This window comes from Panthera tigris, chromosome F3, assembly GCF_018350195.1.
Source record: "Panthera tigris isolate Pti1 chromosome F3, P.tigris_Pti1_mat1.1, whole genome shotgun sequence".
Classification (NCBI taxonomy): Eukaryota; Metazoa; Chordata; class Mammalia; order Carnivora; family Felidae; genus Panthera; species Panthera tigris.
Genome location: NC_056678.1, coordinates 15,955,131 through 15,979,043, shown reverse-complemented (window position 1 = coordinate 15,979,043; position 23,913 = coordinate 15,955,131). Strand labels below are relative to the sequence as shown.

Sequence of the window (23,913 nt, the reverse complement as noted above, 5' to 3'; positions counted from 1 at the left end):
TGCATCTGGGTGGATGACCTCCAGCTGCTCTAGGCAATCATTGTCATAGCTAGAAACCAAATGCAAAGAGAACAGCTCTCTCTGTCTCAACAGTGATATATACCAAGCTGAGGAACCATCTAAATGGTCCTGAGTCCCATGCCCATCCCTGAACCAATCATTGTATTAGGGGGATGCATTAGGGTTATGACTAACCAACCTTGTCTCAGTCAGGTACTATAATCTATTATCAGAATATGGGAAAGAGAAAGGATTCTGATAATATAATCTATTATCAGAATATGGGGTTGGGGGAGAACATCCTGGGCAGCCCCTCAGCCCTCAACTCCTAAAGCTGTCACAGTCTACTCAGCTGGCTCTGCCAAAAATGGTGACACACAGATTTATTATTGCTTTTCTTTTTTTATTCTTTTTTAAATTAAAAAAAATTATTTTTAGAGAGGAAGAGACCAAGCAAACGTGCATGTACACAAGCATGGGGGGGGGAGTGTGGAGAAAAAAAGAGGGAGAAAGAGAATCTCAAGCAGGCTCTGTGCTGTCAGTGCAGCACCTCGTGCGGGCTCCATCTCATGGCGTGAGATCATGACCTGAGCCGAAATCAAGAGTCAGACGCTCAACCGAGCCACCCAGGCGCCCCTATTATTGCTTTTCTTTAAAGCTCTATGGGAAAGATTGTAATGTAAAGGAATTTGATCATCTCTGTATTTTAGTTATGTGCGATCACTAGAGGAACTATGTGTAACCTAGAGCCAACTATGAATTTTGTCCAAGTATTCTTGAGATATGAGGATTTTTCTAAAAACCATGGAGAAACTGAATTTTGAAATGTAAAGCTTCATGAGACTTACCTGTAGGGTCTAGGTGACCCAAGTGAGCCTGAGGGGACAGCAGGATAGGAACTAGATGGAAGGTGGAAGGATGTTACTCAAAATTATATGAAGCAGTTGAGAGAATTCAAGGCAACAAGCAGTATAGATAACACAAAGATGAAAATGGGAGAAATGGTAGTAAACTTGGTAACTAGGAGACTTAAGTAAGGGCATGGAAAAGAGAAAGGAATGGGTCTCTCAGACCCTGTGATAAGACAATTTAAAAAAAAAACAAACAAAAAAACATGGTCCTTGGAATTTATGGGCTGAGTGGTTTAAAAGAACCATACCAGACAACAACAAAATGCAAATATTTTGGAGAATGGTTTATGGGCAGCAACCAATGGTGGTTGCTGCAATCAGGGCCAGACATAGAACTGTTGACTAAAACTCTTTAAAGTTTCAAGTAGAAATTGAGACTTTCATTTGTCAAAGCTTCTTTGATACGTAGTGATGGAGAAAATGGATGACAATTTAGTAATCTCACTGCTGTGGTGGTATCCATGATGCCCTGGGGGAGAGGATTAGATTGGAATGACAAAGGAATGAGAGAGTAGAATTTCATTGTCACAAGTAACTTCCTTGGAAATAAACTACAAATTGATGAATAATGTTTGTTTAAATTTATACTGTATTTGTTTTTAGTGATTACATTTGAGGCAAAAATCTATTAAGCTTGGCATCGCATAATTTGGGATACATTTGTCCTCCTATGAAGAGTAATATTGTTTCTTCAAATTAAGTACCAAAAGTGAGAAATTCCCATTGAAAAGGAAGGATAGGTAGAAAAAGAGAAAATGGAAAAGGATAAATGAAAAAATCAGAAGGGAGACCAGGCAGTGTTAAAGAGGATTAGGGCTGGAAAAAGAAAAACAAGAATATATATTTAAAAACATGTAGGAGGAGGTTCTGTCTACATGGTGTATGACCATGGCAGGCAAAGAAAATCAGTTAAAACAGTTGTGGGTATAGAGCATTAAGAAATGCAAGCTTCTCTGGAACTGGATCACTTAGCTGCTTCTGGATTGGGAGTGGGGGATGATATACGTAGCCAATCAGAATGAAAGTAAGTTGGCAAGCAACCAATGGGAATTAGGTATGGAAATGGCTTTCAGTGTGATATCAGTTGGCAGTACTGTCCTTGGCAAACAGACGCAGAGCTGAGCGTCGTTCGTTCTTTGTGATTTTCAAGAGCCTTCATCTTGATTTCCACTCTGAACCAGCTTAGTCTTGAAAGATGGTATCTCTGGTCTTGGTAGCTTGGAGAAGAACTTGATTTGAGAGCGGTGCTGTAATGACAGGTGGGGATAGCAAGATGTGAGAATGCCAGGGATGTGGAGGGTTATTTGAGGGACATGTGAAGTGATTTGAAGATGCAGCATTTTGAATCTCATTTCTGCTTCACATCAGAATATGGCTTATAGACAGGTGCAAAACAAAGAACCAAAGATTAACTCTAAATATTATTGGGGATACTTCAGGAATCTCTAGGAATTTTTAGGTTAAGGTTAACTGCAAGGAAAAATAAAACAGAATGAGTCCTTCTCAGGACCACGAAATAGATTTGTGTAGGCTATGTTCTACACAAGGGCACCAGCTGAGGGTAGGTACTGGGGCTGAAATCCCTGCACAAACCATGTGCCCTGTCATCAGGAAGGGGGACTTTTTCTAATTCACTTAAAGGCACCATATGATAAAACCTCAAATTTAATCTTTTCCTTTGTTTTTATGTTATTTACCCTCCTCCCCTGCCTTACCTTATCGGTGTGACTCAACATTGACCTCCCAAAATGGGAAACCATTTTGGATTTGGAAGGGCCCAAGAGAGGAAAAAGGGGATGTAGGATTGAAATAGTAAAGGGGAATTCCAGAATCATTTATACCCATGGAGGAAGAGCTCCCCCTCAAAAAGTTCATTTCATCAAATATTATAGAGAGCCTATTATGTGCCTTGTACTGTGTGTAAGAAAAATAATATTCAGCCCTGGCCCTTGAGAAACTCACTGTCCAATGTGGAAGGCAAATAACATCACTAGATCATATGATGGTTAAGTGCAGAAATCAATGGAGTCACGCCTCCATGCATGTGTAGAAGTGTGAGGAAGAAACACACTGCTGTTAGTGTTCCTATAAAATGTTCTTGGATGGGGTGCCTGGGTGGCTCAGTTGGTGAAGCGTCCGACTTCAGCTCAGGTCATGATCTCGTGATTGGTTTGGGAGTTTGAACCCCGCGTCGGGCTCTGTGCTGACAGCTCAGAGCCTGGAGCCTGCTTCCGATTCTGTGTCTCCCTTGCTCTCTGCCCCTCCCCCGCTCACGCTCTCTCTCTTTCTCTCAAAAATAAATAAACATTAAAAATTTGAAACATTCTTGGAGCAAGAGGTAGAACAGTCAGTATCAATGTGTGCCCTGTGGCAAGAAGAAATGTGCTGAGAGCTGAGTGTGGTACAATCTTAGGTAGGAAGAATGTGGATGTGCTGGAACTTGGCAAGTCTCATTGTCTTCTTTTTGCATCTTATAACAGGTTAGTCTGTGGTAGTGAAAGTAGTAACTCACATCTGAATTCATCAAGTTAGGACTGAAAAAGCAGTGTCAAAAATGAACTCTTTCTTCTGGGTGCAAAGAGAAGGTAACAGCAGCAGGACAGAATTACTCTGCGGCAAGACAGCTGGCTACACTATTGTAAATGGGCATTTCACAATGCTTGTGTGTTTCACGATTGTCCTGGGAGGTAAGAAGTAATTTCTAAATCTCATCTTTCCTCTGCCCTCTGAACCTTTCTTAGTGTAGAAAGTGATCACAACTTCCATAAAGAAGAAGTCCAATGAAATTGTAAGATGTGAGTGAATGCTGACAGTCTAGTTTCCTTTAATTATAAGTAGCATCTATACTGTGTCCCTTCCTTCGGTGACATTTGCTGAGCACAGCAGAATGGTAGGCAGAAGCGGAAATAGTCCCCTCATGGGGGAGACAGGCAAACAATAATTACAATACAATGTGGTTAGTTTAACTGTAAAGTTGTGGTCCAGAATCTCTGGTAACGTGGAGGAGAGCCTCATGCTGCCTGCCTGCCAGGCTTAACCTGACCAATAAATCTGGGATGAGGGGACGACGACTGGGGCAAATAAGACCCACACATACGTTTCACAATTTGCATACTTGATGTCATCACTTCTGTCCATTCTATCATGGCTTTTGAAGTGATTTTCCTTCCGGGAGGATGCCATCCACCCCACACCCTAGTGGGCAATTAGGAGAGACTTCACAAGGAAAGTCCTCTTAAATGATAATTAAGAATTCAATACGTATGGGGCGCCTGGGTGGCTCAGTCCCTTAAGTGTCCGCTTCTTGATTTCAGCTCAGGTCATGATCTCACTGGTCGTGATTTTGAGCCTCCACGCTGACAGTTCGGAGCCTGCTTGGGATTCTCTCCTCTCTCTGCCCCTCCCCAACACATGCACATGCTCTCTCCCTCTCTAAAAATACATAAACTTAAATTTTTTTAAAGAATTCGATAGGTATGGTTAATGATATTCATGCAGATAAAATACCATATTAAAAAACACAGGTACTTTATTCCACAATTCAACACTAGTGATTGGAGAAAAGATTCTAGTCCCCTTTAACATTTTTTTCTTTGGGAAAAAAGGTCAGCTGTTTTAAAATCCTTTCTTGAATTAGCAAGAGTATAAAGAAATAATGAAGCAAACATTCATAAAACCTTCTTCAATTTTACCTATCATATCAGGGAGCAAAATTGCCTTTTCTGGGGTGAATCTTTAAAACACACACTAATGACATTGGTCTCCTGTCGTACTAAGAGGCGCTGGTGACCATGAATTTCAACAGCTCCAGATCCTTGATAATTACATAGGGACAAGTGCTCTAGCAATAAAGGGCATTACAGAAATGGTTCAAGAAACATTTCTTTAGCCCTATGCAAAAGAAATATTCAATTAATATCTACCAACTTGGCATGACCTGTAGCTGGAAGGCAGTGAATGGAATGCCAGAATCTTGCCCTAGGCATAAATTAATTGGATTATAGTCTATATATTCCTTCTGGAGATAAGAACTGAATAATCTTGGACAGAGGAGAGAGCTTCAAGGCAAGATAATACATGTAGGCAGAGAATAACACATGTCTTCTGTTACTTGTCTGGTGAAGCCAGTTTTCTCCATAGTTAGAGCTCAGTTAAAAGTATTTCTGGCTTTTAGGAAAACTATAGAATATATATTGCTGTAGTTTAGGATGAGTACTAATAAAAGGTGTAATAGGTTGATATGAAGTTTGGCTTTTCATAATTTCTCATCATCAGACCCACAGATAAGATACCTGTACAGTGATCATAATGGGCCACTGGGTGGGCAAATGGGAGGTTGCTGGAATTTCAGTATTTTCCAAATTTACCTGTGAGAGATGCTTCATTTTGTATGTCTTAAAGAGACAGCATTTGTAACAGCTATCAATTATTTATTCATAGCGATATGATACTCAGGAAGTTTATTAAAAAAAATTTTTAGTGTTTATTTTTGAGACACACACACACACACACACACACACACACACACACAGCATGAGCAAGGGAGGGGCAGAGAGAGAGAGAGGGAGATGAATTCGAAGCAGGCTGCAGGCTCTGAGCTGTCAGCACAGAGCCCGATGTGGGGCTCGAACTAATGAACTGGAAGATCATGACCCGAACCAAAGTTGGACACAACCGACTGAGCCACCCAGGCACCCTGACACTCGGGAAGTTTGAAATTAAGTACCTAGAGAAAGAGGATATTAAATTGTTTTGAAACTATACATTTTGTATAAATAACACATACATGTATTTCTTCAGGATTTTTGAAGACCTGTCTAAGGAATTCTGAAGTCATTGTTTTGATAATTCTTTCTGTGTCAGGATTTATGATAGGACAACTGGCTCACAGTTTTGTTCAGGTAATGTATGTACAATAAATTAGTAAGTGAAAGAACAGAAACCAAAATCAAGGTCCACTCTCAACGCTATCCCTGAATGTATGGAATTTTTAAAAAATTGAACAGGTACTGAAAAGAATTCATCTGCCATTAAAAATTTTGAAAATGAAAAACCATACAGTATAAGAGACATATTAGAGAAGCAGAAGATAAAATGCTAGTATGGAAGTAAGGAAAATTCGACTGCATTCTTGGGTTCTTCATCGTCTGCCTTTGGAGCCTTACTCCTGTTTCCTTCCCCTCTCTGTATACTGGTTTCATCTGTGGAATAGTCTTCATTATTATTATTTTTTTTTACATTTATTTATTTTTGAGACAGAGAGGGACAGAGCATGAACGGGGGAGGGTCAGAGAGAGAGGGAGACACAGAATCTGAAACAGGCTCCAGGCTCTGAGCTGTCAGCACAGAGCCCGATGCGGGGCTCGAACTCATGGACCTGAGCCGAAGCCGAAGGTCGAGATCATGACCTGAGCCGAAGTCGGTCGCCCAACCGACTGAGCCACCCAGGCACCCCTGTGGAATAGTCTTCAATACCTGTGGAGCCTCTAGTTATAAAAGGCAGCTGTTACTGTCATAATGAAGCATGGTTACTCTTTTCTGACTGCCAGATTAAATGCAAAATGTGTCATGTAATATATAATGCAGATACAAGAAAAATTTTATTTATTAACTCTTGACTTCAAGTGCATAGCAGTGTGATCAGTAACGATTTGGCTCCACTCATTCTTTTATTTTTAAAAAATGGAGATGATGCTTGTACCTCTCTAGGATTGTAAAAACCTCCTGTTACTCTTCTAAACACCACCATTACTACTAACGTCTTTTGAGTGTTTGCTATGTGCCAGGGTCTCTTTTAAGTGCTTTGTGTTTATTAATTTATTAGTAATAAGTTATAGAAATAGTAGAATTAGTAAGAAATAGTAATATTTCCTTTTTTCCAGTGAAATATGGAGAAATTTTAATTTTAAAAATTTAAGTATGGTTGACACACAGTGTTACCTTAGTTTCAGGTGTACAACGTAGTGATTCAACTTCTCTATGTGTTATGCTGTGCTCAGCTTATCATCAATTCTTGAGTTAATTCATTGGTCTTCACAGAAACCCAGTGGAAGTAGGTACTGTATCCCATTTTACAGATGAGGAAACTGAGGCACAGAGAGGTTAAGTAATGGAGATTAAACTATTAGTTGAGCCAAAAACTTTTTAGGAGGGAATATTTCCAGCTTTTCAATCATTGTTGCTATCTCTTCCATTCATCTGTGTACAACCTTCATGATTTATGCCTTATATTCACAATATGTGCTATTATCTATGTATTATTTTTCTCTACTTGACTCACTAAAGGACTTTATTTTTTTTTTAAGGCAAGAGCATTTCTTTTTATTTTTTTTTAATGTTTATTTATTTTTGAGAGAGAGACACACAGAGCACTAGTGGGGCAGAGAAAGAGGGAGACACAGAATCTGAAGCAGTCTCCAGGCTTTGAGCTGTCAGCATAGAGCCCATCGTGGGGCCTGAACTCACAAACTGTGAGATCATGACCTGAGCCGAAGTCAGACACTTAACCGAATGAGCCACCCAGGAGCCCTGAGCATTTCTTTTTTAATGTTTACTTTTGAGAGAGAGTGAGAGTGAGAGAGTGCGAATGAGTCGGGGAAGGACAGAGAGAGAGGGAGAGAGAGAATCCCAAACAGGCTCTGCACAGAGCCCAATGCAGGGCTCAGTCTCATGAACTGTGAGATCAAGGGTCAGATGCTTGACCAAATGAACCACCCAGCTGTCCCTCACCGAAGGACTTTAAAATCCTAAGCAAATGTTTGTGAAATCACAAGTACTGTGCAAGGTTCTCTTTTCTGTCTCAACGCCAATTAGAATAAACATCTAACAGTCAAATAAAAAATACTTGTGAACATCTAAAATGCTCTCAGGGATCACTAGTGGCAGGGGTATCACTTTTGAAAACACTCATTGCAGTACTTACCACACGCAGTGTTTGTGTAGCCCAAACTCACACAATTCTCTGATGAACAGTGGACTGTACATATAACTCATCTGGACAGATCGTGAAACCTACAAGACCCTCAAAACTGACCTTGTAGATAATCTCTCATTAGTTGCATATTGGAATATACTAAAACTTATATTGATTGATATAGCATCACTTTCTAATACCTCAAATTACCTAATTCTAATTTCTAATACCTAAAAATGGCAGCCAGCTAATTTCATATTTATCTTTGTTAGTTTAGGTGCACGAAATTGTCTACCCTCTTCTGAAAACACCAAGCTTTTCACTTTATTGTTATTTTTCACCTATAATTATATTTATGGCTGCTTTGGATGTGGACTTTTATATACTCAAGAATATGCTTTGGCAGGTAAGAACACATCTTAAAACAAATTATGGTCAGTCTTGCTTGTTTATGTTAGCAGAAAATATGTTTTGTCTATAAAGAAGATTAATAATTCACAAATCTCACATTTTTAGTTCTACCCTCCTTCTTCTGTGGAACCACTAAGTAAAGGGAATTGAAGAGAAGGGAGAAGGAATCTGTATTTGCTGAGTGACCAGTGTGATAAGGCACTGAGTAAATATTTCCATTTTATGTATCAACAAATTGTGGCTTAGAGGTCACAAACAAGGCTGATAAATGGCAGAACCTGAATTCTTCATCTCCACTATATCTGTAGATTTGCCCGTTTTCACTGCTAAAATTGTTTTATTTGTGGCTTTCTCTTTCTTCTTAATCATGCTTCCAGACGAGTTTATTTTTTCTTTCAAAGAATATTTTATTTTGTTTGGTTTTATTCTGTACTTTTTCTAACATCTTGAGGTAGACATTAGTTGATTGATTTTTAGGTTTCTTTTTTTTTGTATTTCGTACGTCTAAGGTTTAAAATTTTTCTATGACTACTCTTTTAGCTTCACCCACGTGTTTTGATTTTTAGTGTTTTCATTATCATCCCAAACCTATCTAAAATTTTTACTATACTTTTTTCTTTGACCTGTTGATTTTTTTTTCCTTCATGTGTGGAAGAATTTTACTTGTTTGTTTATTTATTTGTTATTGAAGTGTAGTTGACATACAATATTAATTTCAGTATATCACAGTGAGTTAACAATCACGTACATATGAAATGCTCACCATGATGAGTGTAGTTACCATCTGTCATTCTACAAAGTTATTACAATATTAATGACTATCTTCATTATGCTGTATTTTTATCCCTGTCACTTACTTATTTTATAACTGAAAGCTTGTACCTCTTTGGCCCCTTCGGCTATTTTGCCCACATCCTCCAGCCCTCTGGTAATCCTCTGTTTGTTCTCTGTGTTATTGAGTCTATTTCTGGTTTTTGTTTATTTATTTATTTACTTTGTTTTTTAGATTCCACACATAAATGAAATCATATGGTATTTGTCTTTCTCTGACTAATTTCACTTAGTGTAATAGGTGCATCCATGTTGTTGCAAATGGCAAGATTTCATTGTTTTATGGCCGTGTCTCTATATAAGTGCCACATCTTCTTTATCCAACTTATCTATCAATGGACATTTAGGTTGCCTGCATATCTTGGCTCTTATAAATAATGCTGCAGTAAGGAGGGATGCATATATCTTTTTGAATTAGTGTTTTGTTTTCTTTGGATAAATACCTAGAAGTGGGATTACTGGATCTTATGGTACTTCTAGTTTTAGTTTTTTGAGGAATCTCCATACTGTTTTCCACAGTGGCTGCACCAATTTCCATTCCTACCAACAGCACAAGAGGGTTCCCTCTTCTCTACATCCTTGTGAACACTTATCCATTTCTTGCCTTTTTGATACTCGCCATTCTGACAGGTGTGAGGTGATAGCTTATTGTGGTTTTGATCTGCATTTCCCTGGTGACTTGTTATGTTGTCTTTCATGTGTCTGTTACAAGCCATCAATATGTCTTCTTTGGAAAAAAATCTATTCAGGTCCTCTGCCCATTTTTAATTGGATTATTTGTTTTTAACCCATTAATTACTTAGAAGTTATTTTAAAATTTCCAAATATGGTCTTTTATCGTTACTTATTTTATCACATTATGACTAGAGAATGTGTTTTGTATATCAACTCTTGTGGTTTGTGGAGATGTGCTTTGTGGCCTAGTATCTCACTTTTCCAAAATGTTCTTTGCTTTACAAGAATATACATTCTCCCATTGTTGAGTGCAGGGGTCTAAATTAGTTCAGTAGATTATTTTGTTTATTATGAAGTCTGGTTTCTATATCTTTGCCAGTGTTTTTCAATTTAATATAACAAGCTTCCATTATAACTATGGATTTATCAATTTCTGCTTGCAATTCTGCTGGTTTTTACTTTATGTAAGTAGAAACTCTGTTTTTAAGTGCCTACAAGTATTATTATTTTCCTAGTTAATTTTTTCCCATTATTTAGCTACCCTTTTATCCTAAATAATGCTCTTTGCCTTACATCAATTTCATCTGGTATTACTGTAGTTATACCAGCTTTCTTTTGCTTAGTATTTTCCTGATATAATTTTCCCATTCTTCCACTTATAAGATTTTGATGTCCTTATGTCTAGATTTTTTTTGATAATATATACTTAGATTTTGTTATTTTATCCATGTTGAGAATCTCTGCTGTTTTACCAGGCACCCGGGTGACTCAGTCAGTTGGTGTCTGACCTTGGCTCAGGTCATGATCTCAAAGTTTGTGGGTTCAAGCTGGTGTCCGGCTTCAGAGCCTAGAGCCTGCTTTGGATTCTGTGTCTCCCACTTTCTCTGCCCCTTCCCCACTTGCACTCTGTCTCTGTCTCTCTCTCTCAATAATAAATATTAAAAAAAATTTAAAACTAGCTTAATATTTATTGTGATTAAAAATAGATTTAGAAGGGCAAAATATTTTAACAGATTTGAGGCACCAAGGAAGATTGGATGGAAAACAGTGTTTGGAAATATGTTCCACACTGTTAAGCCATTGGAGAAATACAAATTAAAACCACAGTGAGGTACCACTACATACCTATTAGAATGGCAACAGCAGAAACAATAACAAGCTTGATGATAGCAAGTGCTGGTGAGAATGCATGAAAATGCAAAATGGTACAGCCGCTTTGGAGAACGGTTTGGGAGTTTCTTACCAAGTTAAACATACACTTGCCATATGACCCAGTAATTCTACTTCTGTGTATTTACTGAAGTGAAATGAAAGCTTATGTTTACACTAAAACCTCTGTGTGAATCTTTGTAGCAGCCTTTTTCATAATCTGAAAAGTCTAGAAAGACCTCAAATGTTCCTCAGCTAGTGAATGAATGAGCACATCGTGATACATCTTACCATAGAATATCACCCAGCAACGAAAAAGGAACAGAGCTTTAATAGACACAACATAGAATTTCAAATGTCTTAGCCAAGAGAGGGAAACCAGACTCAAAAGGCTACCTATTGTATAATTCCATTCATAGACCTTCCTTCTAGCAAAGCCAAAAGAGTATGTTTGGAGAACAGATCATTTGTTTCCAGGCACTGGGGATAGGGAAAGAAATTAAGTACAAAGGAGGAGCCTAAGGACAATTTTTTTTTTTTTAAGGTGATGGATCTGTTCTGTTTCTTAATTGTGGTCATGGTCACATGACTGCATGCATCTGTCAAGACACCTATAACTCCACATCAAAAGAATGAATTTCACTGCATGTGAATTAAAAATAAGTTAAAAAATCAAAAGAAATCGATTTGGGTTTATTTCTCACATGTAGTTTTGTACTTTGCATTTGCCATACTTCACCTTTGCTTCTCCTTCAGCCTTCTCAATCAAGTTGAGTCAGTTTTCGTTATTCTTTAATTCCTTCTTCTTGTTTAAGAGTTTTACATTGTTTCTATTTCTGAGGCAGACACTGCTAATTGCCCATCTGATATGCATTCTCTCTTTCTCTCATTAACAGAAACTTACTGGATTTTGCTTGGTATAGTGGTGGGCCCAGTGTGAAATATTCTGTTTCTCAGCAAGTGGTAGCTATGTAGCCTCAGAAAATAGTGTGGCTAATGAAATGTGCACAAAAGTTTGTTGAATGAGGCTTCTAGAAAGCCCTTAATAAGAGGGCCAAATCAGCTGGCATGTGGTTTTTGTCCTTTGTTTTTACCTTTCTTTCTGCGTGGAGCCCTGCAGATCAACACCAAGGAAACCAGGAAATGTTTTACACAGAAGCAGGAAACATTTGCATTCCATTTTAAGAACATTTTGATGTTGGGAACTATTAAGCCGGAATGACAACAAGAAAGATTAGTGAATTGTTCTTGTAACAGTAAAGTAGAATCTCTTTTGTTTGGAAGGGATGGTTTCTTTGAGGCAGGTAACCCTGAATACCTTTCAAAGTTATTTTTTAGAGTAACTGTACAAAATGCATAACCAAGGTCTGATTCTTACCTAAGTAAATGTAGTCGTGCCATCTTTAAATGTTAAATCTAATACTGTGTTATGAATTGGTTTCACAGGTCTTCCTAACAGGATTAATAAGCTTTGTTGTGGCATTCATCGTAATTGGATATGTAGTTCTGAGATTCAATGAAGAGTCATGGGATTTGCAATCTTGCCTACTCTTTAGCATGACCCTTGGCATTACAGATCCTATTTTTTCTGTGAATTCACTGAAAACTATTGGTATGTCAGATTTATTTCTCTCTCTTACATTTAAAAAAAATTTTTAAATATGAAATTTATTGTCAATTTACATTGAAGATATGAGGATAAATTATTTTTCTTTGGATCTTGTTTTGTTTTTGTTTTTTTGCACAAATTGTGCATCTGGCAAGTAGATATTTATGCTATTTTTCTTGGCGATGGGGCATTGATGGACTTGAAAGATGCAATGCAAATAAGACAATCCAAGATCTGGGATAAATACACCAATTGTAATCTCAAAGGATTTTTTTCAAGACGAAAAGTAACCTTTCTAGAAGGTGATGAAAATTAGCATTCTTATTCCATTCCACTGAATTCTAACCCTCAAGGTAGAAACTCTGCCATACCCCCAGTGAAACTCTTCTGAGGCCTTACTGTCTGTTGTTAGAACTGCCTCCCTTTTGGACCAGCTAACGGTAAGCAGGTAGTGGAAGGGTGTGTAGTTTATTTAAAAGATCTTACTATGAGTAAGATCATAGTTTGGCAAACATGTTCAATAATAGCTTAGTCCTGGGGCACCTGGGTGGCTCAGTTGGTTAAGTATCTGACTCTTGGTTTCGGCTCAGGACCTTCTGAATCGTGAGATGGAGCCCCAGCATCGGGTTCTGCATGGACAGTGTGGAGCCTGACCCTCTCCTGCTGGCATGCTCTCTCTCTCTCTCTCTCAAAATAAATAAACTTAAAAAAAAAAAAAGTAATAGCTTATTCCCAAGAGGGTTTGGGGACCTTCAGTACTTCCCCTCTTATTTGGTAAAAGATGATTTCACTTGGAAATATCCCCCTGTTGTAATGTTTTATTAACACAGCAGTAAAAAACATGAAATGGTTAGGTGCTCTGGTTTCAGTTTTTGACAAAGAAATATTTTCCTAACCAATTTTAAGGTATTGGTTATATTTAATGGAAATATATTGCCTTATGATTGGAACTGGAAACCTCCAACCAATCCGATAAGTGATATTCCCGATTTTACACCCATTTACACTTGCTATTGGGAGAACATCGATTTTTAAGGTGGGAATACCCTAAATTGTCATATTTCTCCAAGAGTCTGATCCTGTCCTCTTTTCTTTCTCTCTCTCTATTTTCTTGAGAGGGAGAGAGAGACAGAGCACGAGCAGTGGAGGGCCAGAGAGAGAGGGGGACACAGAATTCAAAGTAGGCTCCAGGCTCCAAGCTGTCAGCACAGAGCCCGACGCTGGACTTGACCTCATGAACCTTGAGATCATGACCTGAGCCGAAGCTGGACTCTTAACCAGCTAAGCCACCCAGGCGCTCCTTTTTCTCTCTCTATTTTCTAAGTACAATCTTGTTTTCTATTTTTCCTTTACTTGTCTTTCTCTTTCAGCCATTTGTATTTCCCAATTGTTTTATTCACCTCATTTTTTCCCTGCTCCCTTTTCTGAAACTCTTGACTATAAGTGCCTATAACAAACTATAAACTTTAATTATTTACTGCAGTTTCTATATTCAATTTTTTTCCAAAAAAGAAGTATAATAGAAAGTCTTCTATTTCTTTTTTTTTTAATTTTTATAATTTATTTTTATTTTTATTTTTTGCGAGAGAGAGCACACACACGCACAAATGGGGTAGGAAGAGAGAAGGAGAGAGAGAATACCAAGCAGGCTCCACGCTGTGTGTGTAGCCTGACACAGGGTTCGATCTCACAACTTTGAGATCATGATCTGAGCCAAAATCAAGAGTCAAATGCTTAATCAACTGGGCTACCCAGGTGCCCCGAAAGTCTTCTATTTTTTAAAAAGAAAAACTAGTGAGGGTATTTGGCTCTTAGTTAATATTTTCTTTATGTCATTAATGCTCAAGGTGGTGCATGGGTTTTGGATCCAATAACAATTTTTCCTAATAAGACAAATTTGACTCATTTTTTTTGGGGGGGAATAAATATCACTCTTGCTTATTTATGGTTTTGGCAGAGTCACCATATAGGCAATATATGTGAATTAGATAAATGGTTCTTTCTTCAAAACAGTTTACTTCTAATTGTCATAGTAATTTTTTAAGGAAAAATATTTTCTGCCATATGCCTAAAATTATCGTAATATACAAAACTAGTTCCTACAATGCAAATAGTGCTTCTTTTGATGTGATACCCTTGGGTACTGTAAATCCTGCACAGTCTGGGTGGCCTGACCTACTGGAAAAAGTAGTGGATATTCATTCACATGCAAGTGAAAAGGAACTTGTCTGTTCATTATCTGTTTGAAAAGAATGCATTGGGCTCAAACAATTTTTACTTTGAAACAAATCTGGAAATTTACAACACAGGACACAAAAGATATTGTAAAGGATGCAGAGAAAAGGGAACATTTTTGTCCTGTTAGTGGGAATGCAAACTGGTGCAGCCACTCTGGAAAATAGTATGGAGTTTTCTCAAAAAGTTAAAAATAGAACCACCCTACAATGCAGCAATTCCATTACTTGGTATTTATCCAAAGGATATAAAAATACTGATTTGAAAGGGCACATGCACCCTGTGTTTATAGCAGCATTATCAACAATAGCCAAATTATGCAAAGAACCCAAATGTCCATCAACTAGGTAAAGATGTAAGATATAGATATCATGGAACATTACTCAGCCACCAGAAAGAATCTTTCCATTTGCAACAATGTGGATGGAGCTAGACTGTATTATGCTAAGTGAAATAAGTCAGTCAGAGAAAGACAAATACCATGTGATTTTACTCATGTGGAATTTAAGAAACAAAATGGATGAACATAGGGGAAAGAACATAGAGGGAGGCAACCCATAAGAGACTCTTAACCGTAGAGAACAAACTGAGGGTTGCTGGAGCGGAGGTGGGTGGGGGGAAGAGCCAAATTGGGGATGGGTATTAAGGAGGGCATTTGTTGGGATGAACGCTGGGTGTTATATACAAGTGATGAATTGCTAAATTCTACTCCTGAAACTAATATACACTATATGTTAACTAAAATTTAAATAAAAACATGAAATATTTTTTAAAAACCCAAAAAGCAAATCTGAAATAGGACCTTGTAAAGGAATAAAACACAAAGTTTTGGTATGATCTCAATTGAGTGAAAAGTTTATACGCTTAGGAAAAGACTTCAACATTAAAGTTGTATCTGAGCTGTGAAACTGTTAGGTGGCTTTTGTTTTATTCTTTCCTTTTTCACATTTTTCAGTGAATTAGTGAATATAAGTTCTACATTATGAGGGAGTAATTCTTGTGGTATTTTGCCATTAAACACAACTACAAGGCAAATTCAATGCTTCATACTTCAGACCTTGCATTTTACTTGTTCCAGGTTGGGTCCCTGAATTTGAGGGAAGGATAAAAGGATTTCATGAGCAGCTAAATCAAATGTGCTAATAATCTCTAAATCTGTTTTGCCAGCATTTTTTTGTGGCTTCTGTCACAGTCAAAGCTAGCAACAAGTAGTAAACTGAATATTGGTTAGCAACCCTCTTGGGAGCTTCCCAGGTGCAGTTTGAAACTGACCCCCATATGCAGACGGGAGGGAGAGACTGAAGAAAGAGGCAGGTTGGTAGGTTTTTATAAGCAGAAGAAACTTACATACAAGGCTTGTCTTGGGTAGCAACAAGATGAAAGCATCCCTGCCCCTGCACTCCACATCTTAAAATGTATGTATTGGCCTCAACAGAGTCCAGTCATGTACGCTGTGCGGGGGTTCTGAACACCCATCACTGTCTCAAGGCCGTGTCCTTGGATCAGCCTCTGGGAGCAGGAAAGGCAAGTGGAGCTCACATTCCACTTGCTGAGGAGGGGCTGAGGAGCCTCTAATCACCCAGGTCCAAGTCAGCAGGTCAACTGCCAGTCATATCTTCGTTCCCAACAACGAGAGGATTATAACTTATCTTGCCATTTGCTTTCTTTATTGGCTACAATAATGAAGCAAGAAGAACAGAAATAAACAGCCTGAATACATTGATCCACAGGCAGACACTGACTAATTAGAAATTCTGTATAATCCTGTATATCCTATCATTCAGGAGACTTTGGGAAAGATGGATAGAATCTGAATATTCTGATGTTTCATATCCTCAGATCAAACACTGGAAAGCAGAGATTTTCTTTCTTTCAAACTACATATAGTATTCTAGAAATAATAATAATAAAAAAATAATAATAATACCCCAGCTATATATATTTAATTATTATGTGTTTCAAAAACACCAAAAGAAAAAAATTAGAATTTTAATCAGATCCAGTTCTGTCTGGATTTTTTAAAAAAGTGTCACTGTGATCATTTTGAATTTGATGCAATGGGATTATATTAAACAGATGCTTTTAGAAAATATGTATTTTTGCAATCCTTTCTATATCAATTTTTAATTATATTAGGATGCATAATGTACTATTGTGTGTCATATGTTCTTAAATTTGGGGGTTATGCCAGCTCCACAAACTCATCAGGGACACTGGGTCTCTCTGTTTATATATTCCTGTGGATATGGGGAAGGAAAACTCTTGAAGGAGCAGAGGGAACAACCCCTTTCATGTTTGTCACAGCCAGAGTGGAAAAACTTCATAATTCATGGGACATCAAGTAGAGGCCTTAGTAGCAGGGAAATTTTCCTTTAAACTAAAGGCTGCTCTGGTACTCTGTAGCAAAGCCTAAAAGCAAGTTATAAAAGGTTAAGCTATTTCCAAGCAATAACTGATCTAGAACAAAAAATATTTATAGGAATACAAAAATATACAGCACCTAATAAGGTAAAATATACACTTCTGTCATGTGTAATAAAAAATTAGCAGGCATGCAAAGGAGCAGGAAAATATGAGTCATAAAAAGTACAAAATAATACGTAGAAACAGATGCAGTAATGAGGCAGATGGTAGAATTACTAGATACAAACATTAAAGCAGTTATTGTAACTCTATTCTGTAGATTCAAAAAATTAGAGGAAGGATTAAGGCTGGGGTAAAACTTACTCCTGTCATCTTGTGAGAGCCCATTGTTAAATAATCACAAACTTTGCAAGCCAGTTGTTAAACCATCAATAACTTCAAATTGGCTATGATGGAAGTGTTTATACATGGAATTGGCAAATGCTACAAATCAGGTGTTTTTGTTTTTGTTTTAATTTTGGAGAGGTGGTTTATCAGCATACCACTGGTAGATATAAAAAAAGACCTAAATCAAACTTCTAGAGATGAAAAACACAATACCTAAGGCAAAAATTCCACTAGATGGAAGTAGATTAGACACTGTAAAAGAAAGTATTAGTGAACTTGAAGGGGCAGCAATAGAAACTATCCAAAACAAAGCACATGGAGAAAATAAGTGAAAAGAACATTAGTGAACCGTGGGACAACTTCAAGTGGTTTGATATACAAGTCCCCAAAAAAGAGGAGAGAGAGTGGGAGAAACAAAAAAATACTTGAAGAAATAATGGATGAAAAATTCTGAATCAAGAAGCTCAACCTACAGGAACCCAAGAAACATAAAACTACACTACGACATATAAAAATCAAGTTCCTAAAAATATCTTAAAGGCAGACAGAAGGGGAGACACATTATATACAGAGGAACAAAAATAATAATGACTTCTTTTCAGAAACAATGCAAATGAGAAGATGGTGGAACAATGTTTTTAAAGTACTAAAATAAAAACTTAGAATCCTCAGTGGAAATATATTTGAAAAGCAAAGGTAAAATACCTTCTTAAACATACTGAAACTAAAAGAATTTATCATTAGCAGATCCTCACTATTAAAAGATGATAAAGGAAGTCAGGAAGAATGAAACTGGTACCAAATAGAAATTTGGATCTACATAAAGGAATGAAAAGCCCTGTAATTGGTAAACATATGGGAAAATATTTTTTTCATATTTTTATTTTTATTAGAAAATTTTTTTCTAGGGGCGCCTGGGTGGCGCAGTCTGTTAAGCGTCCGACTTCAGCCAGGTCACGATCTCGCGGTCCGTGAGTTCGAGCCCCGCGTCAGGCTCTGGGCTGATGGCTCGGAGCCTGGAGCCTGTTTCCGATCCTGTGTCTCCCTCTCTCTCTGCCCCTCCCCCGTTCATGCTCTGTCTCTCTCTGTCCCAAAAATAAATAAAAAATGTTGAAAAAAAAAAAAATTAAAAAAAAAAAAAAAAAAGAAAATTTTTTTCTAATGTTTATTCATTTATTTGAGAGACAGACAGAGAGAGACAGAGCATGAGTGGGGGAGGGAGAGAGAGAGAGAGAGAGAGAGAGAGAGAGAGAGAGAGAGAGAATCCGAAGCAGGCTCCGGGCTCTGAGCTGTCAGCACAGAGCCTGGTGTGGGGCTCAAACTCACGAACCTGTAGATCATGACCTGAGCCAAGTCGGCCGCTTAACTGACTGAGCCACCCAGGTGCCCCTGACTTTTTTTCCTTATTTTTAAATCTATTTAAAGTATAATATTTAAAGCCACAATGATAGCAATCTACCTTGGGTTTTATTTCTCTGCTCCTCCATTGTTTGTGTGTGGCTTCTACTCTCAGGATCACAAGTTGGCTGCTAAAGTTCCAGTCATCACACGCACATTTCAGGCAAGAAGAAGAGGAAAAGGGCAAGGGACAGAGAGAGATGCTTCTTTCAACCAAGTCACTTCTCCCTCCAAGAAATTTCCCCAGAGTCCAACTTGGTAACTTCCACTTATATCTCAGTGGCTACTCTTTGAAGCCCAGGATGTGAGGGGAAATGGTCATTTTGCTGAACACAGTGCCACCCTGGATAAAACCAGTTTTGTTACCAAGAACAGAGGATGGATACTGGTTGGGCGAGTACCAGTCACTATCACCCTACTCATAAGTTGTGTATCACTAAGCAATTAATTTGATTATATTTTCCATTAAACTTAACTACTTGTGGATGCTAAGTGCCAATAAGATTTTGTACTGAATTAAAATTTTTTAAAAACAACTTTTTTGAAATATAATCCATGTACCATAAAATTTATCCTTCTAAAGTGTACACTTCAGTGATCTATAATATATTTACAGAGTTATACAACCATCATCACCATCTAATTTTAGAACTTTTTTTTTTTTGAGAGAGAGAGCACACGAGCAGGGGAGAGGGGCCGAGGGAGAGAGAGAGAGAGAGAGAGACGGTCTTAAGCAGGCTCCACACTGGGTGTGATCTCATGACTGTGAGGTGAAATCCAGAGTCAGACACCTAACTGACTGAGGTACCCAGACACCCCTGGAGCAGTTTTATCACCATCAAAGAAATCTCCTGGCCATTAGCAGTCACATCTAATTCCCCTATTCCAAGCCCCTGGCAACCAACCACGAATCTACTTTCTGTCTATAGATTTGCCTATTCTGGACATTTCATACAAGTCAAACCATACAATATGTGTTTCTTGTGTTTGTCTTCTTTCCCTTTTTATAATGTTTTCAAGGTTCATCCATGCTGTAACATGTATCAATCAGTACTTCCTTCTTTTCTGTGGCTGAATAATTTGATTGACTATTACAAATAATGCTGCTATGAACATTCATGTAAAATTGTGTGGACGTAGGTTTTCAATTCTCTTGAGCATATGTCTAGAAGTAGAATCGCTGGGCCATCCTTTGTACTTATTTCTAAAATGTGATTTTTGTGGAGTCGAATGACTTCTGTTTATTCAAACTAAATATTGTGTCACGCTGAGAAGTACTTTGTCTCATTCTAAAACTCAAGCATGGTTTGAGGCCATGGACACTTCAGAGAATGCTCTTGTCATGTTCCCTTGTCGTTGGAGATATAAAAAAAAGCACATGGAGAAATTAAAAATGGTGGTTGCCTTATAGGCCCATCCCAGTCATGGCTGTTTTCTTTTTGTCAGCATATTCCTTCTCTTTTATTTTTGTGTTTCCTGTGCAAGAGCATCATTTTCATGTACCAAATTAAATTACATTTTATATTTCCTTTTCCAGGCATTTCCAAAATGTATACTGATATCATAAGAGGAGAATCAATGATAATTTGTGGCTTCACATCCATACTTTTTGGACTTTTTCGGAACAACTTACTCCACATTTCCATACTTAGAGGTAAGAGCATTTATTTTCCTGTGAATATTTTCTAAGATGTGAGTGCATTATTAAAAATTGTTCATTTATTTATGTTGAGAAAGAGAGAGTAAGTGTGCATGAGAGAGAGGGGCAGAGAGAGAGAGAGGGAGAGATAGAGAATCCCAGGCAGTTTCCACATTGTCAGCACAGAGCCCAACGTGGACCTTGATCTCAAAGGTCTCAGTGAGGTCATGACCTGAGCTGAAATCAAGAGTTGGACGCTTAACTGACTGAGCCACCCAGGTGCCCCTCCTCTGCATATTTTCTAAAATCATTCTTCTATGATGCATTTCAATTCACACCAAAGTTAAAATACATTCAAGATGTCTTAACTTTACTGCATTCTCTATATTTTACTTTTGGACCAGTTAAAATAGCATATATCAGATAACAAGAAAATAATTACCATATATATGTTTTCTTGGACAGTATGGGGGAAAGAATGGTAAAAAAAATGATTTAGTTTCTCTCCCCACCACACACACATCATCTGGCGCAAAGTAACTGCTTTCCTGGATCAATCTGGATCTCAGTGAGTGGATGTTAAGAATTGATTAGGGGCACCTGGGTGCCTTAGTGGGTAGAGCATCTGACTCTTGATCTCAGGGTCATGAATTCAAGCCCCACGTTGGTGTGGAGCCTACTTAAAAAAAGAAAAAAAAATGGACTTGATCCTGGATTTGAGCCTGAGGGTGAAGGCAGAATGTGATAGTTTTAGGAGGAGAGAGGTGCTAAAAGGAGAAAGAAATATTGGTGATAAAGAGGGGTGTGCAGTGCTTCTCAGTGGGGAGCTATAGGCATTTGGGGTGGGACAATCTTTGTTATTTAGGACTGACCTTGGCATTGTCTGACACCCGCTCGCTGACTGCCATTGTTGCCCCCAGTTTTGGTGACTACAGAAAATTTCTCTTCTCCATTTCCCAAATGCCCTTGGGCTGGGGGTCACAAATGGACTTCAGATTGGTGGGGACCCTGGACACGATTTGCTTGGCCCTAATATAGTGTGTAAACAGTTTGAATTTGGATGTTTTTTTGGTCAGAGATTCACTTTCTAGTTTGTTACAGGCTTTTCACTTGCCTGGCTTCTGAGGACATTTGAGTCTGCTCTTCCTGGATAAGCAAACCTCAAGCTACAGACCATTAGGGAAATGTCCCCAGAAAGTCTGTTTTACCAGGCTTTCCTGAAACTCCCACTTGCTGAAGGACAAGGTCCCCATTCAAAATCTCAAAAGCAAACCAAAGCACATAGACCCATCTGCCATCAATGAAAGAAACGAAAGTTACAGTTCAACTTCTGTTCTTTCTTACTTTCTTTTTCTAGACTTACATGTAATCACGGGCCTCTGCTTGGGCATCTTTGGAAGCATAATATGTGGATATTCGTGTGCAAGAATCATTCAGTTTATATTGACTGACCTCTTTAGCAATACACTAACTAGTGTCATTCTTTGCATTTCAATGGTGTACCTGACTTTCTACGTTGGTAAGGCAGAAACAAATACAAAAAAATGCTGCCCTCAAAGTGAATTTTATGTACTTTTCTTCTTCGTTGATCTTGAATCCTTTGCTTCTTCCTAACTGCTTCCCCCTTGTTGCAGCCCCTCTGTGCATCTTGTCATGTTATTCTTCTGCTACTTCTAGCTCTTTCCTACTCTCTCTTAACATCTCCTTAATTTCAACCTCACGTCCCTTCCCTTTGCATTATTTCTCTATGTAATTACTCTCTTGCTCTTTTTTTTTTAATTAAAAAATGTTTATTTATTTTGAGAGAGAGAGTAAGCAAGGGAGGTGCAGAGAGAGAGAGAATCCCAAGCAGGCTCTGCACTGTCAGCGCAGAGCCCAGCTAAGGGCTCAAATCCACCAACCACGAGATCATGACTGGGCCAAAATCAAGAGAGTTGGACACTTAATTGCCTGAGCCACCCAGGCACCCCTCTCTTGTTCTTTTTGAACTCCACCTTTTGACCTTACATTTAGTCATTGGCAGTCCCCTGGAATCAGCTCAGTGCTGATTCCTGCTCTGACCCTTAGCAACCCATCTCTAAAATGAGAGAACCAGGAGAGATGCTCCTGAGGTCTTTGCAGCTCAGCTGCCTTTCATTCCATGGGCTTCACAACGAGGGGCCTGTAGGAATGGCGGCCCTCACCAGAGGCTAGGAGGCAGGAGAGTAGAGGGAGAAATCAGGTAGGTATACCTGTATCTGGAAAAGAAGCAGGAAAGTAGAATAATCGTAGGAGTCAAAGTGCCTAACTGGTAGACCTGCAATAATTTGCTAGCTTAGTCCAGAAGATTGGCAATTAAGGATTTTTACCAGCCTGATTGAGCTAACCAGTCCCCAAGAGCCATAGCAACTGCATCGAAACAGTCAAATCCTGCTTCTGCTCTCACCCCACATAGTGGGGCAACTCACACCCATGAAAGACCTCAAGCATCAAAAGCTTAATTACTCTTGTCATCTCCAGTTACCTAAAAGCTCTGCTTCCGCTCTAGGTAGATTGCCACCTGGGACTTGCTTACTGCCCTGAATCAGTAAAAGTACAGAAGGCATTCACTGAATGGTCATTTCCTTCAGATTCCTAATTTTCTTTATTTTTTTTCTTCTCCCTGTGAAACTTTTATGGATGCCTTAAATATCTGGAGAAAAAAATTTTAAAAATTAGTATTTCCATTTCTTCCACCAGATCATGAGTTCCTTGATGTGGAAGCTGTCTCTTTTTCATCTTTTTATTTATTCTCTTTTCTGTGTTCTCCCAGCCAACCCCAGTGCTTCCTATATGCCTGAAAGTAATTTGACACATGTTGGTTGAATACACTGATACTAGCCCTTGAAGCGTTTTGGAGTTAGGCAGACTTGAATTCAACCCCCACCTTCACAATTTATTAGCTTGCTGACCTTGGAATATTACTTAACCTCTCTAAGCTTTAGTTAGTTTCCTTATCTATAAAAGTGATATAGAAACACCTAACCTATAGGGGTACTCTTGGCACTAACAAGATAATGTATGTCCGATGACTTGCTCATGCTGATAGGCTGGAGACAGCTCTTAGCCGCTTGCGAGAGCTGACTGTACACATCTCTTTCACAGCTCTGTTCAGGTGACATCATGTTGAAATTGGTCATATTGCGAGTATTTACACCATGGAAACTGGCCGACACTGTCCATCAGGGACTTTTAAAAACTCGTTTAACCTCCGGAGAGCTGCTTTTAAACATTTACTAGCTCACCACTGAACTCAAGTTCGGGCAGCTAACAAACGTTGGTTCCCTTCCACTTTCCTTCTGAAAGAGGGAGGTGCTTCTGGTCAGTGCTTGGGAGGCCTGGACTAGATTGTCCCTTTCAGTCTCAGGAGAAG

General features: G+C 38.4%; 1 protein-coding gene across 5 annotated transcripts in view; it reads left to right on the top strand.

The window, feature by feature from the left end:
* The first annotated feature begins 2,010 nt into the window (after positions 1-2,010).
* Positions 2,011-23,913, top strand: part of SLC9C2 (solute carrier family 9 member C2 (putative)) — an 87,642-nt gene continuing 65,739 nt past the window's right edge. For 3 of the 5 annotated variants that reach the window (XM_042976312.1, XM_042976310.1, XM_042976311.1), the window contains exons 1-7: positions 2,011-2,170; positions 3,392-3,598; positions 5,712-5,812; positions 8,102-8,230; positions 12,337-12,502; positions 20,421-20,537; positions 21,880-22,041. In XM_042976312.1, coding sequence (XP_042832246.1) covers positions 3,466-3,598; positions 5,712-5,812; positions 8,102-8,230; positions 12,337-12,502; positions 20,421-20,537; positions 21,880-22,041 — 808 coding nt within the window. In that variant the 5' untranslated portion in view covers positions 2,011-2,170; positions 3,392-3,465. Of the gene's footprint in view, positions 2,171-3,391; positions 3,599-5,711; positions 5,813-8,096; positions 8,231-12,336; positions 12,503-20,420; positions 20,538-21,879; positions 22,042-23,913 lie in introns of those variants that run through there. The other 2 variants (XM_042976313.1, XM_042976314.1) reach the window with 2 other exon arrangements.